The 24,254-nt window shown below is 33.9% G+C and overlaps 1 protein-coding gene across 10 annotated transcripts in view; it reads left to right on the forward strand.

Annotated features, from left to right (window-relative positions):
- MTUS1 (microtubule associated scaffold protein 1) overlaps positions 1–24,254 on the forward strand; it is a gene marked incomplete at both ends in the record, with an annotated part of 140,624 nt that overhangs the window by 81,382 nt on the left and 34,988 nt on the right. The window contains one exon of one of the 10 annotated variants that reach the window (XM_081045451.1): positions 10,863–11,324. The exons of the other annotated variants lie outside the window; for them this stretch is intronic. Within the exon in view, the coding sequence (XP_080901577.1) occupies positions 11,204–11,324 (121 nt within the window). Of the gene's footprint in view, positions 1–10,862; positions 11,325–24,254 lie in introns of those variants that run through there. 10 annotated transcript variants of the gene reach the window in all.

The following is a 24,254-nucleotide window of genomic DNA, read 5'->3' on the forward strand; positions in this document are numbered from 1 at the left end:
ATACCAAAACCCGGTAAAGACAACACAAAAAAAGAAAACTACAGACCAATATCTCTGTTGAATACAGATGCAAAAATCCTAAACAAAATTCTAGCAAATCTAATGCAACAATGCATTAAAAACATTATTCATCACGACCAAGTGGGGTTCATCCCAGGGGCACAAGGATGGTTCAACATATGCAAATTCATCAATGTGATACATCACATAAACAAAACAAAGGACAAAAATCATATGATTGTATCAATTGATGCAGAAAGAGCACTTGACAAGATATAGCATCCATTTTTGATTAAAACACGTAATAAAATAGGTATAGAAGGAAAATACCTTAACATAATAAAGGCCATATATGACAAGCCCTCAGCTAATCTCATAATTAATGGTGAAAAACTGAAGCCCTTTGCTCTATGTTCAGGAACACGACAGGGCTGTCCCCTATCACCTCTGCTTTTCAACATAGTGTTGGAAGTCCTGGCCAGAGCAATCAGGCAAAAGAGAAATCACAGGCATCCAAATTGGGAATGAAGAAGTTAAATTGTCACTCTTTGAAGATGACATGATGCTATATATAGAAAACCCAAAAGATTCCACCAAAAAGCTACTAGAAATAATCAATGACATACAGTAATGTGGCCGGCTGCAAAATCAACGTACAAAAGTCCATTGCATTCCTATATACTAACAATGAAATCTCAGAAAAAGAAATAAAACTATTCCTTTTGCAATTTCAGCCAAAAGAGTAAAATACCTAGGAATAAATTTAACCAAGTATGTGAAAGACCTATATGCTGAAAACTATAAGACATTTTTTAAAGAAATTGAAGAAGACACAAAGAAATGGAAAAACATTCCGTGCTCATGGATTAGAGGAGTCAACATAGTTAAAATGGCCATATTACCCAAAGCAATATACAGATTTAATGTAATCTCCATCAAAATCCCAATGGCATTTTTTAAAGAAATAGAACATAAAATAATCAGATTTGTTTGGAACCACAAAAGACCCCAAATAACCAAAGCAATCTTAAGGAAAAGGAACAATGCTCGAGGTATCACACTCCCTGACTTTAGCTTATACTACAGGGCAACAATAATGAAAACAGCATGGTATTGGCAGAAAAACAGACACTTAGACCAATGGAATAGAATTGAGGACTCAGAAATAAAGCCACATAAATATGAACAGATGGTTTTTGACAAAGAAGCAAAAAATATACAATGGAGAAAAGACAGCCTCATCAATAAATGGGGCTGGGAGAATTGGATAGCCACGTGCAAAGAATGAAACTGGACTGCTATCTGTCACCATGTACCAAAATTAATTCAAAATGGATCAAAGACTTAAGCATAAGACCTAAAACAATAAACTGCATAGAAGAAAACATAGGTACTAAACTTATTGACCTTGTGTTCAAAGAGCATTTTATGAATTGGACTCCAAAGGCAAGGGAAGTAAAAGCTAAAATAAATGAATGGGACTATATCTAACTTAAAAGCTTCTGCACAGCAGAAGAAACCATCGACAACATAAGGCAGCCACCTGTTCACTTTTTTGATAGTGCCCTTTGAAACACAAACATTTTTAATTTTGATGAGGTTAATTTAGTTTTTCTTTTGTTGCTTATGCTTTTGGTATTATATCTAAGATGCCATTCCTTGATACAGGGTCATGAAGATTTATGCCTATGTTTTCTTCTCAGAGTTTTATACTTTTAGTTCTTACACTTAGGTCTTTCAAGTTAATTTTTGTATATGATGTGAAAAGGGGTTTCAAGTTTATTCTTTTACATGTAGGTATCCAGTTGTTTTAGCACCATTTACTGAAAATACTACTCTTTCCTCATTGAAACATCTTGGTACCTTTGTTAAAAATAGTTGGCTATAAATGTGAGAATTTATTTCTGGACTCTTCCATGGATCTGTATGTCTGTTCTTGCCAATACCACACTGCCTTGATTACTGTGGTGGAATATATTTTGAAGTCAGTAGCATGAGTTTTCTAGCTTGTTCTTTTTCAAGATTGTTTTGGCTATTCTGGGTCCCTCAAATAGTCATATGAATTTTAGGGTCAGCTTGTCAATTTCTGTAAGGAAGTCAGCTGGTATTTTGGTAGAGATTGTATTGAATCTGTAAGTGAATTCTTAGAGTTTTGCCATCTTTATAACGTTAAGTATTCTGATCCGTGAATATGGGATGTCTTCCCTTTTAGTTAGGTCTTTTTCAACAATTTTTGTGCTTTTCGAACTATAAGTTTTGTAGTTCTTTTGGTAAGTATTTATGTGTGACTCCTGTGCTTTGCAAACTGCCATTTATATTGGTCGCAGTCAAGGAGCTGGTTAAATAAATCTTATATGCCTGTTTTAATCTGAATTAAATATGAAACTTGGAAAGGCAGTTTTTATGTCTCAAGTCTATGATCATGAAAACTATTAAAAAGGGTATTTATTCTGATAGGCATAATAAATAATAATCACCAATCTATATCTCCTTTCTGCTATAGAGCCAAACTATTAGCATTAGGCATTTACTCTTGTCACATTGTTGGACTGGCATTATCCCTTATTTCCAAAGCAGATAATTGCCCCCTGACAGGTAAGGTTTTCAGAATGGAATATTAACTCCCGATTAAGAAAACAAACGGAAAGTATGAATTATGTTGTGGTTTTGTTTGGCAAAGCATTTAACCATGGAGTAGAAATGGGGTGTGTGACAGAGTTCAAAAATGTCTCCAAGTAACCCTTCATAATCAATTCTCTAATAATTGCAGTGAAAAAAGATATATTTTAAGAGGTCAGCATTGTAATTTAATCTAGGTTATGTGGTATGAACGTGTAGTTTCTAAATATCATAAACATCACTTTTCCAGGTTTTTCTTTTTAAAAAAAAGTTTATCGGGGTGACAATTGTTAGTAAAGTTACATAGGCTTCAGGTGTACAATTCTGTATCACATCATCTATAAATCCCATTGTGTGTTCACCACCCAGAGTCAGTTCTCCTTCCATCACCATGTATTTGATCCTGTTTACCTTCATCTACTAACTCTCTCCCCCCTTACACTCTGGTAACCACTAAACTCTTGTCTGTGTCGATGAGTTTTTGTTTATTTGTTTGTCTTGTTCCTTTGTTGTTGTCAGTTTTATAAACCACATAGCAGTGAAATCAGATGGTTCTCGATTTTTTGTCTGATTTATTTAGCTTAACATTATAATCTCAAGATCCATCCATGTTGTTGTTAATGATACTATTTCATCTTATCTTACGGCAGAATAGTATTCCATTGTGTATATATACCACATTTACTTTATCCAATCATCTACCGAAGGATACTTTGGTGTTTCTATGTCTTGGCCACTGTAAATAAAGCTGTAATGAACATTGGAGCACATGTGTCTTTATGGATAAATGTTTTCAAAGTTTTTGGGTAGATACCCAGGAGAGGGATTGCTGGATCATATGGTAATTCTATTCTTAATTTTTTGAGGGACCTCCACGCTGCCTTCCATAGCGGCTGCACCAGTCTGCATTCCCACCAACAGTGTATGAGGGTTCCTTTTTCTCCACAGCCTCTCCAACACTTGTTATTATTCGTCTTGTTGATAATAGCCATTAGAATGGCTATCATCAGGAAGACAAATAATTTCCAGGTTTTTCTAGTTGATAGTTGTTATTATTACTTCAGACTTACCTTGTCTTATGATGAGCCTGCTGAGGAGAAGTCACAGTGTGTTGGTTTTTGGAGGGACAGCTTTGATGCTAAGAAGTGATGTCCAAACAGCCAGTGACTTTGGGTGGAACATGTTACCTCTCTGATATTAGTTTTCTATTCTGTATAATTGAAATGATTGATCACTAAGGTTTTTTCCCTCCTATAATACTCTATGTCTACAAAACACCTTGACTTTCTTTCTTCATATTCTGCTTGCAAATGGTCATCTTTTAAACAGAAGACATTGCTACCACATACAAACATGTTCTTCTGAGCATTAAATTTTAAATAGTTTTACTGTGGTTTTGAGATTTTTTTTTTTTTTTTTTTAGCAACAAAGAGTGGTGAAGATTAAATTGACCAACTTCACACCCTTTCGTTTTAGAATAGTTACTTAATTTTAAGTATAGTAGTTTGCTAAATTATGGAAGGTTTAGTATGTAGAAGTTTAGAAATCACCCTTTAGTTTTATAATATTTGTGATTTTTAAATAAAATTCAGATAACTTTATATCCCTTTTTGTCACTTAACATAAGTAGTCACTTTTAATGACTATTACATTTAGCATATACAGTAGTATTTAACTACTCCTAAATATTTGAGGCATTTCTGAATCATATCCATAAATGATTCTATAATGAACATCTTTATAGTTCTCACTTTTAAAGTTTGGGGAAGTTTCTTATAATAGATGCTTAAAAGTAGTGTAAATAAATAAAAAAATATGCCTATTTGTAGTCACTTCACTCAAACAACCAAATCACTTTCCAGAAGCTTCACATCCATTTATACTATGATTGACAACCTAGAAGAGTGCTGGCTTCACCATACTCTGCTCAACATTGGGTGTTATTTTTTAAACTGTTGGCTAATGTAATCGTTGAATATTGTACAACATTGTTTTAGTTTAACCTTTAATCAGTTATTGCAAAGACAATTCCATTAATTCATAAGACAATGAAAGGCAGAAAGAGAATGAACTTTTGAGGCATTGAATATTGGTTTGAATCTTGCTCTTGCCACATTCTACTTTTGTCCTGATCATGGGCTAGTTACTAAGCCTCTCCAACTCTCAAAATTTCTCATTCGGGAATATGGGAATATTTGGGACAAATTTCCAGTATAGTAATAATTTTGACCTACAGAATTGTATGAAAAAACTTTCAGATGATAGCCTCTTCTAGTGCTAGGGATAGGGATGATGGTAATCCTTTCCACTGTCCTTATGAGTCTAGTCATTTACTTTCAGAGTTCTTTTCCAGGAAATTGAGTTATTTCTAAATCCTTAAAGCAAACAGGAAAAGACCACTGAAAGTCAAGAAAAACCCCATCCTTACTCATGGGGTTTAGCTGTTGTAATTTTTTTAAAGATTTTGATGTTATAAGATTCTAGCCAACATTGACTCTAAATAAATCTTAGTTTACTGTTTATAAGGAAGATGTCACACATACCGGTACCACATACTATGATTTATTATTACCTTGGTTCTACTACACATTAAAGCTGTTTGGGATATCAAAACACCATAGTTGTATTTATCCAGCCCGTGATTATTTTACACATGATCACTATTCTCAGGTGCCATGGAGTCTGCCCTGGGAAGTAGAAAATGCACTGCTCCTCCCATACCCATTTTCTAAATACAGTACAGGAGGATAGAGTTTCTTTCTGTTCCCCCTTTTCCCAAGTGTTGGGAAATGGTTGCAAGTAGCAAACCTGCTCTGGTGAGGTAATACTGGTTTGGCCCAGTTTTTCTCCGATGAGAGTAGGGATGAGGCTGTCTGTCAGTGTAGGTTTATGATTATAATTCTCTTCTCATACTTCAAAAGCAGATGCTATTTTGATATGTGATAAATTAGGAAACAGTAGGGATTATTTAGTAAATCTTGTTGAGACAAAGATTATCTTTTTCATCGGAATTAGATTCCTACTTCACACACTACACACAAATATATTCCAGGTTAATTGAAGTTTTACACAAAAATTAGAATAAGAACACTAAGAATATAGAGTTGGATAGAAAAGGCCTTTCCAGGAGCCTTAGTGTAAAAGATTAATAATTACAACAACAAAGTTTTAGACTTTCCTTTGTCAAAAACATAAACATAGTGATGGATGTTAACTATAACTCAGACTTATTGTGGTGATCATTTCACAGTACATGCAAATATAGAATCATGTTGTACACCTGAAACTAATATAATGTTATATGTCAATTATATCTCAATTATATCAATTAAAAAACATTACAAATAATATTAACAAGCAAACTGGGACAACATATGCACTATGTTTACTCCATATAGGGCTTTTTCAGATCAACAAGACCATGCTGCAATAGAGAAGTAAATGTACAGACATAAAAGAAGAAATATAGAAGGCTAAGAAACATGAAAAAGTTTAGAAAATGCTGATTAAAATAATGTGCTATTGATTCGTGTCATTTTTAGGAGTAAAACCTGATATTGGTGAATAAGTGAGGAATAGGGGCCTCATATATCCTACTGAGAGAGTATAAATTACAGCAGCCATTCTGGAAGCACTTTGGTGATGTGTAACAAAAGGCTTCTACCCAGGATTCCCACTTACCAGAATTGATTCTAGGAAAATAATTGACTTATTTGTTGCTTTTCAGAATTGTTTAGAAGGGGGATAAATTGCAAACAACCTTAATGCTATAAACAGCAGATGTTTAAATTACATTCCTTGATATTTTAATAACATTTTGAAATCATCAAAGTAGCAATATAGAGGATTATTTAATGCCATGAAAGATAAGTGTGAAAATTTTAAGTTTAATACATTTATTAAGCTTATATTAAGCTTAAAAACCTGTTACAGAGCACTATGATGTACAGATAATTTAACTTTTTTAAAAAAAAATATTCTACAATGATCATATATTTTTTTGTTTGTTTTTAAAACAAACTGTACATGGATAAAATGTTACTTCTCTTTTTTTTAATTTTTAAAATTTTATTTTTTTCAATTACAGTTGACATTCATTATTAGTTTGAGGTGTACAGCATAGTGGTTAGACATTTATATAACTTACTAAGTGATTCCCCCTTAAGCTTAGTACCCACTTGGCACCACGCATAGTTACTACCATGTTATTGACTATATTCCTTATGCTGTACTTTACATCCCCATGACTATTTTGTACTTTTTTTAAAATTATTTTTTTTAAATTACAGTTGATGTTCAGTATTATTTTATATTAGTTTCAGGTGTACAGCAAAGTGATTAGACATTTATATAATTTATGCAGTGATCCCCCAATTAGTCTAGTACCCACCTGGCACTATATATAGTTGTTGCAACATTATTGACTATATTCCCTATGCTGTACTTTACATCCCTGTGACTATTTTGTAACTATCAATTTGTAATTCTTGATCCCTTCACCTTTTTTACCCTGCTCCCCCCAAACCCTCTCCCATCTGGTAACCATCAGATCAGCTGTTCTCTGTATCTATGAGTCTGTTTCTGTTTTTGTTTGTTCATTTATTTTGTTCTTTAGATTTCACATGTAAAGTGAGAACATGCGGTGCTTGTCTTTCTCTGTCTGACTTATTTCACTTAGCACAATACCCTATAGATTCATCCATGTTGTCATAAATGGTAATAATATTTTGTTCTTTTCATGGCCAAGTAATATTTCATTGTATATATGTACCGCATCCACTGCTCTTATTTGGGGAGACCAAAGAAATAAAAGGCAAGTGACTGATCTTGGAAAATTTATAATCTTATGGATGGGTGAAGGTTGAAATTTTTTCTAATTGTTTTATGTGAATTTTTTTGATCATTATTCACAATATATCTTAAAGGCATTCTTCTTACTAAGGAAGAGGATATTATGGAAAAAAAATTGGACCCTGAGTTGAACTTTCTACAGTTGGTATAGAGATTAGAACATAAGACCATAATGATTATAAGGCATAAAAATGAAGAAAATGTAGCTATTAGTGTGTTAGGGAAAGTAAGGAGATAAACATTACGATCGATATTCCGTGTTAGCATTCTAAGTAAAATGGATAGAGAGGCTTGAATCCCTGGTGTAAATGTCAATCTCCAGATTCTTCATCATTGTTAAAAACAACGAATAAGTAAGTCCATGTTTGGATGCATTTCCTAGCATCTAAGCAACCCTGCACAACATATGCTAGACTCCTGAGGAGAATCATTAACATCATTGTGTTCTATAATTAAGTCACTGATTTAACACACACACACACACACACACACACACACATACACACACACACACACACACACGTCTTCTTACACTACAATGGAATCTGTGATTCTTGTTCTTTGAATATGCTGTGGTATCACAACACGTTGATCTGCCAAACACTTATATCATCTTTTGTTTTTTCAGTCTTACTACAGGCTTTATACAATTGGTTTTCATTGCTTTTCCTTTTTTGCGTCACTAATAGAAACAGCTTATTTCATAGGCTTTTTATAAAGCTATTCTGTCACTTAAATTTTTTTATTTTTTATTTTTCTGCCTTAATGATATTTGTTAAAAATAATGGGAACATACAGAAACATCAATGAAATTAAAAATCAGGCCTACCCCAACTCCTGGATCATTGCTGACATTTTGGTATATTTGCTTCAATATTTATTCTTTTTGTTCAAAGTTGAGATTCTACTCTACGTATAATTTTACATCGTTTTGTTTTTCCACTTGATATCCTAACACAAGCTTTGCTGTACTTCATAAAAACTCATTCCTAATTTTTAGAGCTGTAATTACATTGTCCTACCTTAGGTACTAAAAGTTCCTCAGATTTTTTTCTTACTGTCCTTGGTGATCCTTATCATGTTCTCTTAAATCAAGATTTTGTATAATATCAAATATGGATACTTTCCATCTTTAGGTACTTCTATAGTCAGTATAATTTTGGAAAGTACAGATAGGGCACAAGTGAAAACAGCTGATCAATAAGGAATCAAAAAATCTTTTTGAGCCAATTTAAAAATCTGTGCTTTCCTAACCCCCCCAAAGTATATGCATTTAAAAATTGTTGTTAGTCTACTCTAGCTGCCTATTCAGTGGTTTAAATGAGTGAATACATATAAAGTGTTTAGGAAAGTGCCTGACTCATAGCAGATTGTAAGAGTGGGCTATTACTGTTAATGGATTGTCTGGAGTGTCCCTTTGCTTTGGCTCATTTGTGGTAAATCGCCACCAGAGGGCAGAATACGGTTGGGAAAGAATTGAAACTCAGCTTGAGCTGTTCTTAGTCTTTATGGTACCGTGTTTCCCCGAAAATAAGACGGGCCTTATATTAATTTTTGCTCCAAAAGACGCATTAGGGCTTATGTTCAGGGGATGTCATCCTGAAAAATCATGCTAGGTCTTATTTTCCAGTTAGGTCTTATTTTCAGGGAAACACAGTAATATACTTTCTTACTTTTGTGTGTGTGTGTTTTGCTGTACAAATAACTGTTCCTTCTGACATTTTATTTTGAATGGCACTCCTCTTTATTCTTGCAGTCCCTTGCTCTGCTATTGAAAAAGATCATTAGCACCATTTACTTTTAATATATGTGGTGTAGTTTAGTGTGGTTCAAGTAAAAGTTTTAATGAATGTGATGAATTGGTGGCATGTTACTAATTTCTTCTCTTCAGTTTGTCTAGGCTAAGAGATTTCCTTTTTAACCAGGATAATTTAGCATTTATTATAACATAAACAATCCCTCCAATCCTATATATGGGGTAATGTCATGTGTATTTTTAATATTAATATTTAACTTTCTTCTACTTACAATTTTAATACTGATTGGCAGCCTGGTTTTTACAAGTTTTTTGAAGGGTGGGAGGAGAAGTGATTATAGCATATTAATATGCAGAATATGGCAAAAAAATTTTGATAATAATAAACTGATAAAGTATAAAGGCCACCTAACTATAAAGGCAACACCTACATGTAGCTTTAAAAAAATTTTAATCCCATAGTTATTTGTGCTTCAGTTGCCATGGGTGCAGTGTATTTGCAAGATCCATTGTCTGATTATGAACAACTTGTATCTTTCCCATAGTTAACCCTTGACAGGTTATTGGGTTTTTCTCCCTTATTGACAACATCTAAAATATTAGGATAGGGGTTGAGTGAAGAGGGAAAAGGAATTATTCAAAATTCCCTCTTCTGCCTATCTCCTTCCCTCTTCACATCCTAGATGCTCTATAGAATTTCTAAAAGAGTAACTGCTTCCTGTAAATTTTAATAGCAATTAATAAGATGATCTATAGTTAACAAATTCTACATTTATTTCTGTTACTGATTTTTATTTTTGAAGGAAATCTAGGAAACAAGCGTAGATCATTTTTTACATATTGTTTTCCTGTACTTTCTTTAAAAATGTTAGGAGTTAGGGCTATTCCTGGTGTAATAATAATAGCTTTATTTAAGTAAGCATATTGCCGGTGTAATTTTTTTATGTCCACATCTTTATCTTTCAATTTTTTTGATTATTGCCCTCATGTTTTAATGTACTTTCATAAACCACTGTACTAAAATAAACATTGAATAGATTCCAGTAAAAGATACACATAACCGCACCCATTCTCCCATGTTCCTGGTCTCAGAATATTACTGTGAGAGGCCACCTGACCTTTTATAAATGCAATTAGTCAAGCAATAAGTGGAGTCCTTAGAATACTGCCTATCTGATTGACTAATTTTTATTCCTCTGAAACTATTATATCTGCTAGAGAAATTGCATTAACCTTTTATTGTTGGTTATTAAGTCCTCAGAACATGAGTGTTAAAGTTGGACTTTAACCATGTATCAATCTGACATTAATATAATAGAAATTTTATTAAAAATTATAATTGGGAACATTAATTGCTAGAAGTCATTTTTAAAATTTTTATCCAAGGTATCAGGTTTATATATAGGTTTACATACAAATCTGGAAAAAAGGCCCACGGTTATTAGTGTGACTATAAGCAAAGAATTTAAAATCAGAACACAGATTACTTCAATGAAATCTTAATTTTTTTCTAATTACTAAATAAACCTTAGGCATTTGAAGTAGTTAATTTCCCTTAGTAATCTTCCAAGTAGTTACAGGATCTGTAACATTATTGGTTGTTATATAAAGCTCCTAAGACCACCCACTTTCTCCTCCCCTTTACCATCTCTGATGAAAACCGTAACAACCTCATAAGCATGTACAGTGTGATGTAATTCACAGGCTGCTTACTGCTGGATCTGCTAAGAGGAGATTTTACTCAGAGGAAGAGCATTGTTTTGGCAACATCTGGGAGAGAAAACGGAAGCCAGAAACACTTGGATAGCTCTGGGGTTTTTTTCTTTGTGTATGTGTGGTGGAATGACATTTGCTATGTAGGCATGTTTTCTCTTGCTGTGTTTCTTGGCCTCGATGAGTGCTGAGTTTAAAAAGACAGTATGTGATAGTCCATAGAAGCCGTTTCTTCTGTGAAATCTTTCCACCTGCTCTGAAGACATGTTGTTGTCTCCTAAATTCTCCTTAGCCACCATTCACGTACGTCTGACTGCCAAAGGATTGCTTCGAAACCTTCGACTTCCTTCAGGGTTTAGGAAAAGCACTGTTATTTTCCATACAGGTTTGTCTCGTCTCGATCTCTGTTTAGTGTTGCATGGGAGACATCTTGATTAACTTGCAGATATTTATCAGAAATTTTCAAAGGAGATAAGTGGGGGAAAGAAAGCAGTCTCTGTGAGAGAATGAGGCTTAATTTGTAAAAATAAGCAGTTTCTCTTATGTTTCAACACCAAGTATATGGTACTTGTACTGTTTGCAAGCAGATGTGTGCTCGGTTTGTTTATAGCAGAATTGTTACCTTGGTGCTCCTTAGTTCTTTCCTCTGACACCAACCAAATCTGTGAAAACCAATACCTGTTAAGTTACATTTTACTGCCAATGATTTTGGAAAGAGGACATAGATAAATTAAGAAGAATATTTTTGTCTTAGGCGATGAGATGAGAATGTTTCTGTAGTTTTTCATTGTGTAATGTCTCACCGAGATTCTGTTTGTTTACAGAATCTCAAAAAGATTTCCATATTCTAAACATTTCTGAAATAAAACATCCTAAAGGTCGTGGAGAGGTATAATAAATGAACTATAAATTAGTTTTTCAAGCTTCATAGTGAAAGTGTTTGCAGTCACAAAAGACTGCCTCTGATGTTTTTGCTTGTATCTGCTTTTTATTTTCGGTGCCTAAGATAGAAATAAATGCAGTGTGTGTTTTAGGCATATGTAAACCTGCGTGGACTTTGAGGGGATTCAGTAACGACACATTGCTACCTCTTGTTCTAGATGATAATTGCAACTATAGTACATTAAGTTGACTTTATGCTGTAAAACTGGAGTGCTGTTATACTTGATTTTGGCTCCTGAGTGTTAACTGGAATAGGATTGTTTGGATATGTAAATAGAAGGTATTTTCCTTGTTTCATATGCATGTCAGCCCTTCTGTGTCTTGTTTTTCATCTCTGTCCCTAGTGATGTTTTTCAGCTGACTCTTTGTAGTTTTCCCAGAGGCATCTCCCTTCTCTGTGGGATAATTCTCATTTTTTCTAACACGCTTTCTCATGTTTCATAACTCCCCTTGACCTGTCACTTGAGTCTGCCAGCCTTTCACTCTCAGTCTGAGCTGACAGCTAAAGGTAAATGAGGTAAGTCAGGAGGTAAACAGTGGCTCTGTTTCTCTCAGTCTAAATGACACTGTAATTTTTTTCAGCCTTTAAAAATAAAGGTGAAAAAAAATAAAAGGGCGCTCTGTATTTTTAATAATTTGTATGATCTAAAATAGCTCCAAATAGCTTTTGATTTTAACATTTAAAAAAATATTCCATGCTCCAAGTTAAAAAGAAAAACGGTACAGAAGGTTGTACAATTCCAAATGAGCCTCTTTCCTACCCAAGCCCCTGCCTCCCCAGGAGGCAGCCACTGTCATGGGTATATGTATATTCTTCTGGTAATTTTTTGATCATACATAAGCCTATATAGATCTTTTATATCTTTGGTTATACAGAAATGGAAGCATACTTTATATGCTCCCCTATAGCTTGCTTTTTAAAGTTAATGTACCTTAGATTTTCATGTGAACACATGCTTATCTACGTCATTCCTTCTGCTAGTCATGTAACATCCCTCGGTTGGGTGAGCCATGATTTATTTAACCAATCTTCTATTAATGAACATTTCAGGTTGTTTGTAGTATTTTTGTGAAGCAGATCTCTTTCCAAAGCAGCTTAAGCAAAACATAAGGTTTTCATTCCCAGTGTTTGATCAATAGGGATATTTTAGCTAAGTGATAGAAAAATAGTTTGAAACATTCATTTGCTTGCAGTCATGATTTTTAGGGCTGCCGTGCACTTAGAGGTGATCTAGTTTACCTTATTTTATACTAAGAAGTTGAAAGCCTGGAGAAGTAAACTAACTTCTCAAGGGCACATAATCTTGGCAGACAGACAGAGATGGGACTAAAACTTGGGACCTCTGTTTAGAATTTTTGCTTTATAGATTCTCCCAGCTGTGAATTTTGCTCTAACTCTGTTAAATCTAGTGAACTGTAGTAATGAAAAATGAGTTTCATGCCTGGAAGTATTTTAAAATTATGTGAAGTATACAATTCTTCTCACCCCCCAGTAAGAATCTTTTGTGGGCTTATCCATATTGCATAACGTTAAGGTCTGAGAAATCTTCCAGTAGAATGGATATTGAAGCCATCGCACTTAACTCTTATCCATATGGGCTGTAAACAGTAGCTCATGTTTATATTCTTACTAAAGAAAGTGGTGTTGGTATTGGTTGCTGTAGTGGCAGTGGTGTTGACCTGGATTCCAAGGGTCGGGGGTGGTAGCCCCTGTTCTGCTAGTAATCACTTGAGTGACTTTGATCACTTAACCACACAGGGCTAGAAAATAAAGGAATCACATGAGGTGATTTCTGAAGTCACTTTAACCTAAGATTCTGTGTATTTTCTGGCTATAGATGTAAAAACCCTAGATGTATTACTGACACCTGAAAAGTCATCTTTTCTAAATGAATTCTCTCTCTATCTCAAAAACTCAGGTAATACTCCTGATTTATTTCTCTTCATGACACTCTGTTTTTCCCTTATGTCATCAAACCTTAGTCACCTTTCAATCATTGTTCTTCCTCATTTATCCATAACTAACTGGTTGCAAGAATCTAAGACTCAATCCTTTGAAATCTCTCTTGGTTTTTACCCTCTGCCACGACTCTAGTTCAGGCTTTATTATTAGGTAGAAGCATTTGAAATTGCTCTTATAAGTAAACATGGTCAAATATTGACAGTTTCATTTCACCCAACATAATACTTTGGGCTATTTGAAGAATTTTATATTTTCGGTCTTTGCCATCAGCCTTTCCCTTGCTTCTAAACTATCTTTAACGTTGCAGGATTCATTCATTCATTTCCTAAATAAATATTTACTAGATTTGTACTATGTGCCAGGTATAATGCTAGAAGCTGAAAAAAGAGCCAGGACTATGTTGCATATGGCCCCTGCCTTCACACAGCCCCCAGTTTAGAGGGAGATAGTCTTAGAACATCAAATAATCATAGTAGGGCATGGACTAGTCACCCAGGCAGCTTCTAGCAGGTGAGGCTAATTTTATCCAGGTCTTCCAGAAGAAGTGCCACATAGCTGGAACCTCAAACATGGAATTAGCCAAGAAACAAAAAGTGTTCCAGGCAAAGAGAACAGCACATGAAAGCCTGGAGGTGAGGTGAGGGAGAAGATGGCTCCTTCACGGAAATAAAGGAATTTTAATATATCTGAGCATAGATTGTGTAGAGAGGTGCTAGCAATAAGGAGGTGAATACAGGGACCCACACAGAATAGGCCCTTTCATTGAACTCTTATACAGTGCACTGTGCACGTTAGTCTACTATTATTGTATGTTGCCCATTGACAACGTGTATTGGATGCAGGATGTAATTTTCTCTGTAAATAAGAGCAAGAAAAGAGAGAGAGTGAATTTGTCAGAGTTCTGAGTGATGTTTCAGGATGTCAGGCAGGGATGACGATCTCAGCATCAGGGAAGTCCTAACATCTTAGAGTCCAGAAATGATTTCATTGACTTGCCAAAATGCTGGCAGTGGTCTCTCTTGCCAAAGTGTTCAGCTCAGTCTATTTCAATATTTTACCTCCACATATAAGTTACAATTTTATAATGAGTCAATGGAGAGAAAAGAATCTTCAAAGTAGACATATTCTTTGCTACCAGTTTTATTAGAATTAAGGTTTTCTATCAAGCTGGAGGTATCTATATTTATTGTTCTGAAAAGTGCCATTTTGAACCTGAAAGAGGCAGTGCTCTCTTTGATTCAAGTGAAGGCAATTCATTGCACTAAAAAATATTTTTGCTGAACTAATGAAATTAAAAGCAATTACTATAGCAAAAGGGAGGGATGTATGTACATACCATGTGTCCCCCAAAATAAGACCTAGCCAGACAATCATGCGTCTTTGGAGCAAAAATGCGTCTTTGGAGCAAAAACGCATAAGACCTGGTCTAAATTTACTATAAGAGTGGGTCTTATATAATAAAATGCGTCTTTGGAGCAAAAATTAATATAAGACCTGGTCTAAATTTACTATAAGAGTGGGTCTTATATAATGCAACACAATGCAACGCAACACAACACAACATAATAATACCAGGTCTTATATTAATTTTTGCTCCAAAAGACACATTAGAGCTGATTGTCCGGCTAGGTCTTATATTCGGGGAAACACAGTATATATGTTGAGGAAGGGCAGGATAACTATTATTAACAGAACAAAATATTTTCATTTACTTAAAGCTTCACTAAAGAGAACTGTTTTGATTAGATATTCGGTAAGAGTGAGGCAGATGTGAATAAATTTGTTTAATTAGAATGAAAGTCATCAAATTATGTTCTTATATTTGGCATTCATTTATGAGACTGTCAAGTAGAAGTGCTTTTAGCTGCAGTTTGTTAAGACAGCTTAACTAAGAAGTAGCGTATTTGTCTCACCTAAAAAGATGCACCTCTGATATTGTTCAGTGGCTCAGCAATGCCAGGATAAACATCTGTGCTATTTTCTTAGCACTTTCCTCATGACGGTTGCGTCATGATCTCACAATGGCTGCTCCAGGCAGGAAAAAAAATAGGGAAGGGGTAGTGCCATGTCACTAAAGCTTACATGTCATTGGCTAAAACTGTCACGTGGCTATCTCTACCCACAAAGGAGTCTGGGAAATTGAGTGTTTGACTTCTCCAGTCTCTGTAGCGCATGCAGGTACTACAGAAGGGGTTAGAGCCTTGTTATAGTTTCTGTGGCAGAGAAGGTGAAACAGTTATTTCTCAAAAGCTGATATCGGCTGCTTATAAATAAGGGAAGGTACGTCATTGAACAAGTCAAGTTGCACAATAGACCTTGTTTTTTTTCTCTTTTAGGATATGAATGTTTTTTGGTAATTACCTACTTTGCCATTAGTTCAATGAAATGCTTTTAAGTCATTTTGTTTGGACATGTAGATTAGTATTTGATCTCTAAATGAATTAATTTTCAGTTATAAAATAATACATTAAGAAAGAATGTGGTAAACTTTAAATGTGGCTTTTATGTATTGAAAATGTATTAACAAGAGATTAATATTTTCTTAGTGCATTTATGGTGGGTATCCTATTCGTGCACGTTAAGGTGATGCTAACTAAAACTTCAATTTCTCTTGTTTTCACACTACAAAATACATCAGTGAAGCCATTTTAGAAAGCATTCCCAAAAAACCATATATTAGAATTTGTGTATAAAAATTAAAAGATTCAATCATTTGTAGAATAGGATAGACATCAAAAGGACCAAATTCAAGAATAACAAATGAGAGAAGTAACCTTCCACCACCCCTTTGTTATCTTACTGTGAATTCAGACTCTTCTTTTTGGCTTCCTTGAAAGCAGTCTTGAAGACTTTGCCAGCCTCTTGCCACATTGATAAGCGTTTACTAAGAACTGGTGTTGTGTTGTGAATGGCATTATGCTAAAAATCGTTTTGTCATAGATTAGTACTAAGCTCCTATAGCTATGGTGGTCTGATAGTTACAGTTTTGCTATGACATGAAAATGTGCCCTTTCATAATTATAGCAGTCTATTTAAGAAGGCAGTAAATTATTAAATGAAGCTTGATTCATAATAGATAGTATTTTGATAAGTTTTTAAAAGTTTGATATTGGAAAAAAGTACATCTTAGTCTCACAGGCTTCAGACAGTTAAAAGTTTTACTGCACTAAATTGTTTTAATGTATCTATCTTCATGCAAAAATGGAAAGTAAACCATACATTATAATTGGGATTTAGATTCGGGGTGGGAAGTATAGCAGTATTTTTCATTGGGAGAAATTGAAGGAACATGGCAAACTGCATACCTCTGACCCTTTTCTATGTAGAGGTTAGGGGTGCTGGCTCCCCACACATTTGAAAATCTACATAGAATTTTTGACTCCCCCAGGATTTAACTACTAATAGTCTACTGTTGATTGGAAGCCTTACCAATAACATAAACAGTCAGTTTACACATATTTTGTATGTTATATGTGTTATATGCTGTATTCTTAAGATAAAGTAAGCTAGAGAAAAAAATGTTAAAATCATAAGAGAAAGTACTTTTATATGTAGTAATGAATGTGTTTTTTGAAAAAAATCCACATGTAAGTGGATCTAGTTCAAATCAGTTCAAACCAGTGTGATCCAAGGATCAGTTGTATAGTGAATACTTCTTTAATTAGGAGAGTTGAAATATTCTGGTTGAGTTTTTGTTTAGAAGAGAGTCAGCCTATACATGAAATAATACAGATTATGATTAGCTGTAATGCATGTTTTGAAGCTAAAAGTAATGTCTTATTAATAGTGTATGCACATTACTTGTTTTCTTGGGTAAAAAGACAACAGGTGTAGTTTTAAATGTAACTTATATTGAATATCATTTTTCTGTATCTGTCTTAGGTGATACTTTGGGTAATTTTAGCACACAAACATCTTTTTATAAACAGCAGTGATATAGCTCTGGGGACAGTTAAGACTACTAGAATTTTCTTTTGGGGGTGATGCTTGCCTTTTTTCTATTGCTGCCTGGTAACCTGAGTTTTAGGCACCTCTCTTAAGCTTAAATCGCTTTTCCTTAACTGGTTAGAATTTTGTGAATGACATTTTGCTGAACGTTTGTGTTATGGATATCCCTACCGTGTTTCCCTGAAAATAAGACCTAGCTGGACCATCAGGTCTAATGCATCTTTTGGAGCAAAAATTAATATAACACCGGGTCTTATTTTAATATAAGACCGGGTATAATATAATATAAAATATAATATAATATAATATAATATAATATGTCCTATAATATATAAGACCTGGTCTTGTTTTAATATAAGACCAGGTCTTTTATAATGCAATACAATACAATACAATACAATACAATACAACATAATATAATACCGGGTCTTATATTAATTTTTGCGCTAAAAGACACAGTAGAGCTGATGGTCTGGCTAGGTCTTATTTTCAGGGAAACACAGTAGTGTTGAATGTTTTAATTGGCTACTTACATTTTTGTTTCTACTGTAAGATAGTCTGTTGTCTTTAATATACAATAAGGAAATATTTTGACTCACTTGGTTCATTCTGGGGATTTATCTCCCCCTCCCCCATTCAGTTCCTCTGTCTGCATGTGCCTTGATTCAGCCATGCTGCTTTGCTGGGGACCATTTTTGACAAAGAACACTTGATCGCAACCTGGCTGCAATGATTGGGGACACCATCTGTGGCCATAAAGTACCTACCCCCAAGGCATGGTTTCACTGGCCCAATGATGATGTCACCTGAGTCTGACTAACTCAAGATGTAGAAGTCACAGAAGAGATGGCATTTAAGATTCTAAAACAGTAAATGCACTGGAGGTAGGCATGGCAAGGAGAAGGACTTTGTAGATTTTTTTTGTTCTTGTTTTGGAATCAGTTCCCAGTGGTGACAGAATGTTAATCTTGGTACTCTGTTCTTCCATGTGTTAAATTAAAAAGAATACCTTGTTGGTGCATGTCATCAATACCGAAATAAAGAACACTACTTCGTATAAGCAGGCTTTGTGATGCTGAACAAGTTTGTAGGCACCTATTAACTTTGGTTAAGTCAAAATGGTCATTAAGACAACCCCCCCCCAAAAAAAAAAAAACACACAAAAACACCAAGTCCACATGAAGGCGAATATTTACTATTTTAGGGAATTTGTTTAATAATAAAGGGGAAAAGGCCAGTACTGCAAGCTGCTTCTTATGAAACAGCACCTCACTCAGATCATCAAGAAACTTGGTGGGTATATGTTTTATCCCTCTCCTTGTGCTTCTGAGAAAAGACCTATCCAATTTATTCATGTACAGTGCAAACAAGTATAACAGAAGACACTTGTTTCATAATTTGAGTTGCAATGAAAATTCAGATTATTCCTCTATGAAAATTTGTTTTTAATGAAGTTTTTGTTTGTTGTATTTTTAGAATAAAAATGTTTTCATTCAGTATCTTTGGAATTTTTGATGTGGCAGGCCTAAAATTTCATTACTTGCAAATTTTTTGTTAAGTTCCATTTATATTGTATGTTCTTTTAGTCCTTAAATAAATTTATAAACAACATATTACCATAGAATTTTAGATTATTTAGAATGTCAACTAATCGAGGGAAGTAATAACTTCTTAAAAATATTTCCGAATGTAATGAATTTCTATTTCCTTCGTAGTTAGTAGTCCATTTTAAGAACATGCAAAATCTGCTTTGTTTTTTTATTTTCCTGCCAGCTGCATGGAGAATATTTAAAGTCAAGTTTGGATTGTTTTTTTTTTTTAGGAAAAATTATGTAGGCATAGTTATCCTGAAATAGTTTTTAATATGAATATGCTTTTTAAATGCTTGGATGTCTTAAAGTTTGTCATCCCCCACCCTCGAAAATTGGCTTGGGTAATTTTTAAGCCCGAACATTGTGCTTTGCTGACCTTGAAATGTTCCATATTAAAGTAAATCCCATACCTACCTAAAAATAGGAAAATATTATATGTGGCTCCTAAATTATGATTACTATTAGCTTCTTGAGTAAACAAATAATGAAAGGAAAACAAAAAAGGTTTATACAAATTTAAACTAATGATGACATGAACATATTGATGACATGAGTAGAAAGAACAAAAATAGCAAACTGTTATCCAGCTGTTTTCAAGTGAGCAAGCAGATGTCTTTGATTCAGGACTTTTGTTTTCCTGATGGAGGTTTTAGTTTCATTAGAATGAATCCTGGGAAGGTCATATCAGACAGGATAGTGGTAATTATCATGTTGAGAGACATCTGAATCTATGTAGACGTTAACATTTAATTTTAAGATTTCCGATTAAATTGATTCTTTCAAATCAGAACATGTCCTGGTAATAGGTATAATAAACAAAACCTTTTATGCTTTTAAATATTCCTGCATTATCGTGATGATAATGTTGATAAATGGAATGTAAGGGCAAAGTTTGGTTCACGTTATGTTAATTTTCTATAACTAATGAATCCTGTAGGATTTAAGGGAAACTGTTGTGGTTTAGTATTATGAAATACCCTATTTATGAGCACAGGGGCTTTGAGTATCACTGGAGATTTTTGCAGCATTCTGACCTTCAGTTGAGCCAGGAGTGATGAAGGAGGGTCATCTACCACGAGGTACCATTTTGTCTTAAGGGAGCATAGCATATGGAGTGGAAGACTGATTACAACTTGCTTCTCCAGCTCTAGATAGAGGACAGTCTGTTAGCTTATTTGCTTTTCTATCAAAATTTGAAGATGTATGTACTTAGAATAATAATATGTCAATGTTCTCTTTTCTCCTTAAATGTAAATCTATTCTGAGTATTCACATACAACAAAACCTGTATTATTTAGATCCCTGTCTAGATTCCCCAAGGAAGGAACATGGACTATGTTTTCTTGATGACTGAGTATTAAATAAGGATTTTTAAATGCTTAGAATTCATTTTAACTACCTTTAAAAATAATATTAGATTTTAATTTTGAATAGGTAATATATTTACCCCATGGTTTTAAAAAGTATACAGAATACATCAGAATACCGTGTGTCTGTGTTATTCTTATTCCTCTCTCTGGAAAAGTAAACATTTTTAATACTTTTATATGTGTTATGTGATAATTTTGTCCTGCATTTATAAGCAAAATGGAAACTTGCTTTTATAGTCCCATCCTTATTCATTGGGTCACATTATCTACATTGCTCTTTACTATGCTGCTTCTCATGTATCACAGAGAGCTTCCTGGTTCTGTGTTACACCTGTGGTATTTCACTACATACATGTACTATAATTTATTTAACCAGTCCTCTACTTATGGACATTTGGGATTTTTGTTTTCATCTTTACAAAACAAATTTGCAATGAAAACTCCTTTATCGATGTCGTTTTACTCCCATGTAGGATTCCTAAGAGGATAAATTCTTGCTTACCAGCTATGAATTCAACAGTTTGAGTTAGGGCATGTTAGAAGAGGCGTCCCAAAAAATTTTGATGTTCTCAAGCATCAGTGTGAGTATATGAAATTATGCAGACAGACGTGACCAGGATCATTTTAAATGTTTGACTGAGGTTCTCAGGGAGCATTGAAAACGGCATCATGATGTACAGATCTGCCGATTCTATCATTACCTGAAGCAGAGCGGTGTTTGTGCTCTAGGTGTGATGTTTGGGTTTTCATGGCTGGGCCTTTCAGAGCTAATGCTGATAAATGGGGTTCCCCCACGCTTGGAATTCCTGTTCTCTGGCCGTTAGGAAAGCCTGAGAGGAAAAGAGGATAATATATGGACAGCCTTGGTTTCGCAGAAGCAGTCTCTCTCCTACTTGTTTAGTTAGATGGAGTTAACACCCTCACTTAACTGCCACTGGAGGTGAAAAGGCAACCAGGCAAAGCGCCAGTGAAAAAGCAGGTAAGAACCAGGATGCTTGCATGACTGGAATGCAATCACAATTGGACAGTTGCTGTTTCCCAGGGTGTACCTTAGCAAAAATGACTTCAGTTCATTCTAGAGTGATCTTACCAGCATTCTTAATGTATAGTCTTGGGTCCTAGAGAATTTTCTAAACTTTCAAAGAGTATATACGCCCTTAGATATTTAACAGTTCCAAAATATGGAAATAGGACTTTTATAATGCCATTTTGTTACCAAAAGTTAAAACAATCAAAATATAAAGGAAATGTATAGTACACTATTCTCACTTGTGGACTTCAGCTGAGGACCTGAATCCTCAGCAATAAGCTTGTGAACATCTTGTACTGTTGTGCTGACATATCTGAAAAAAATTAAGAGTTTGTCTCAGGAATTTGAGCCACTGCAGTCTAAGAAAAGCCTTTAACATTTGTCAAATGAAAATAAAAAATAGTTAAAAAAAAAATGTAATGGTTTCAGAAGCCTAATAAGGAATCAGCAAATCCAATTCATTTTCTAAACACTTAAAAATTTATATCCACAGATTCTTAACATGATGTAAGGATATTATTTTATTATCTATTTTATGTCCATTGAAAAACACTAGACTTAATTTCCTCAAAACAAGACATAGATAAGTCAGTCTCCCTATCTTTAATGTCAGAAATGGAATTAGTGATTCAATTAGAAAAATAGATAAATCTAAAGGAAGGTATATTATGTATATAAAGTCAGGGAATTTATCCAAATAATATTAGTAGCAAAAAGTTTCAGTAGAATTGTAAGTTAAATTTAAAAAAATCTTGATAATACAGTGAAAAAAAAACTTAGTTCACAAAGGAGCCAAATACTTAACTATTGTCTGACTTTGGTATAAGAGATAATTTGAATAAAAATACAAAGTTGGTGCTGTAAAGGGAGTATCTGTATTCTGAACCTGTGTGAAAAATGTTTAATATATGAATTTATATTTAATTCAATATATTGTATTTTCTTACATGTTACCCTGCTAGAACCTGATCATATAATACTAAAATTCATCTGAAGACTAAGTAGGCAAGAATCTTAATGTTTTTTCTAAAAATGTTAATATGAAAGATTCATCTCTTAGATTTTGTGAATAATTATAACCTAACAGCTTTAAAACTCTGATAATGTGTTAAATTATAAAATTGATTAGCATGTGAATTCTAGAAACCGAATCAAATGTTAAGGAGTCAAGACATGATGAACTCAAAGCAATAAATGAATATTTCAAAAGTATTGATAGGACATATAGCAGTGCTGTCAATCAGGAGAATGAGAATGAACTTATAGCTACATATGTTGCAGTGAATTCTAGATGGTCGAAGAGTTAAAAAAATTTTATTACTGTTCTATTTGTATAAAATAGATAAAACACTGAAAATAGATGTTTATCTATATGTAGGCTTATTGAAATGAAGTGTACTCAGATAATGGACTTGAGTACTAAAGTAACATTGTCAAGATGGTTGCATAAATGTTTATTTTTAGTTATGAAATACGTTACATCTCCATACATCTCCACCACATCTCCACTTTCCAAAATGTACCGGAGTAGAGACTTGGCATCAGGGGTCTAGGTTCTGACTTTGAATCTGTCCCGTAGAAGCTGTCTCCACCTGGGCAAAGCCCTTCATATCCTTGAATGTCACCTTTCCTACTGAGGGTTACTGGGAGGATCAAAAGAGAGGAAAGTGAGATACTATATGAACAATAAAACATTATGTAATTAGTGTATGTTATATGACAAATATAATTTCTAAGAACATTTTAGGAAATGACATAAAATAAAGGAATACTAATCTCAGATATTTTGACAAATTGTAAAAAATTTAGATTATTTTTTATTAATAATAGTGACTGTGAAGTTATTATTCCCCCTTCAGGACTTCAATATTATGACTTAGTTATTAACTTAGTTACTTTCTCCATCTGCTATGGAATTGCCAATTATTGATAAACATCTATTAATGATTACTAATAAAGTATAATGGATAAGCACTTCCCCCGGTTTTCCAGTATTTTTAAAATAATAGATATTTTAGTCAGTTTATAATTGAGAATTATCAAGTATTAATACAAATACAAGTTGTTTAACCAGAGAAAGCAACCACTGAAAATAAAAGCCTTTTTCTGTTTCTATCTTAAAGAGTATATTGTGTGTATTTTGCCATTGGTTCTTGAAACATGAATACTGAGGGTTGTTTATTTTCCTTCAAGAAATCACTGTAATTTTCCTTTTCTTGAAATAGTAAAGTAAATAATTACTGTTTATAAAATTGTCTTAGGTTTGTTTGTTACCACACAATTCTCAGGGAATGCTTCTGAGAATAAGGAAACATTTGGGTATTTTATTAGTTTCTTATGTCCTTTTTTTTTTTTTTTCAGCTTTAGATTTGTTTTGATTATTTGGCCTACTTATTTCAGGAAGCTAAGCAGCTTGTTTCCTGTTTTTCCAATTGTGTTTGATATTTAAAGTGACTTAGACATTTGGAAT

The sequence above is a fragment of the Rhinolophus hipposideros genome, assembly GCF_964194185.1.
Source record: "Rhinolophus hipposideros genome assembly, chromosome: 4".
Taxonomy (NCBI): domain Eukaryota; kingdom Metazoa; phylum Chordata; class Mammalia; order Chiroptera; family Rhinolophidae; genus Rhinolophus; species Rhinolophus hipposideros.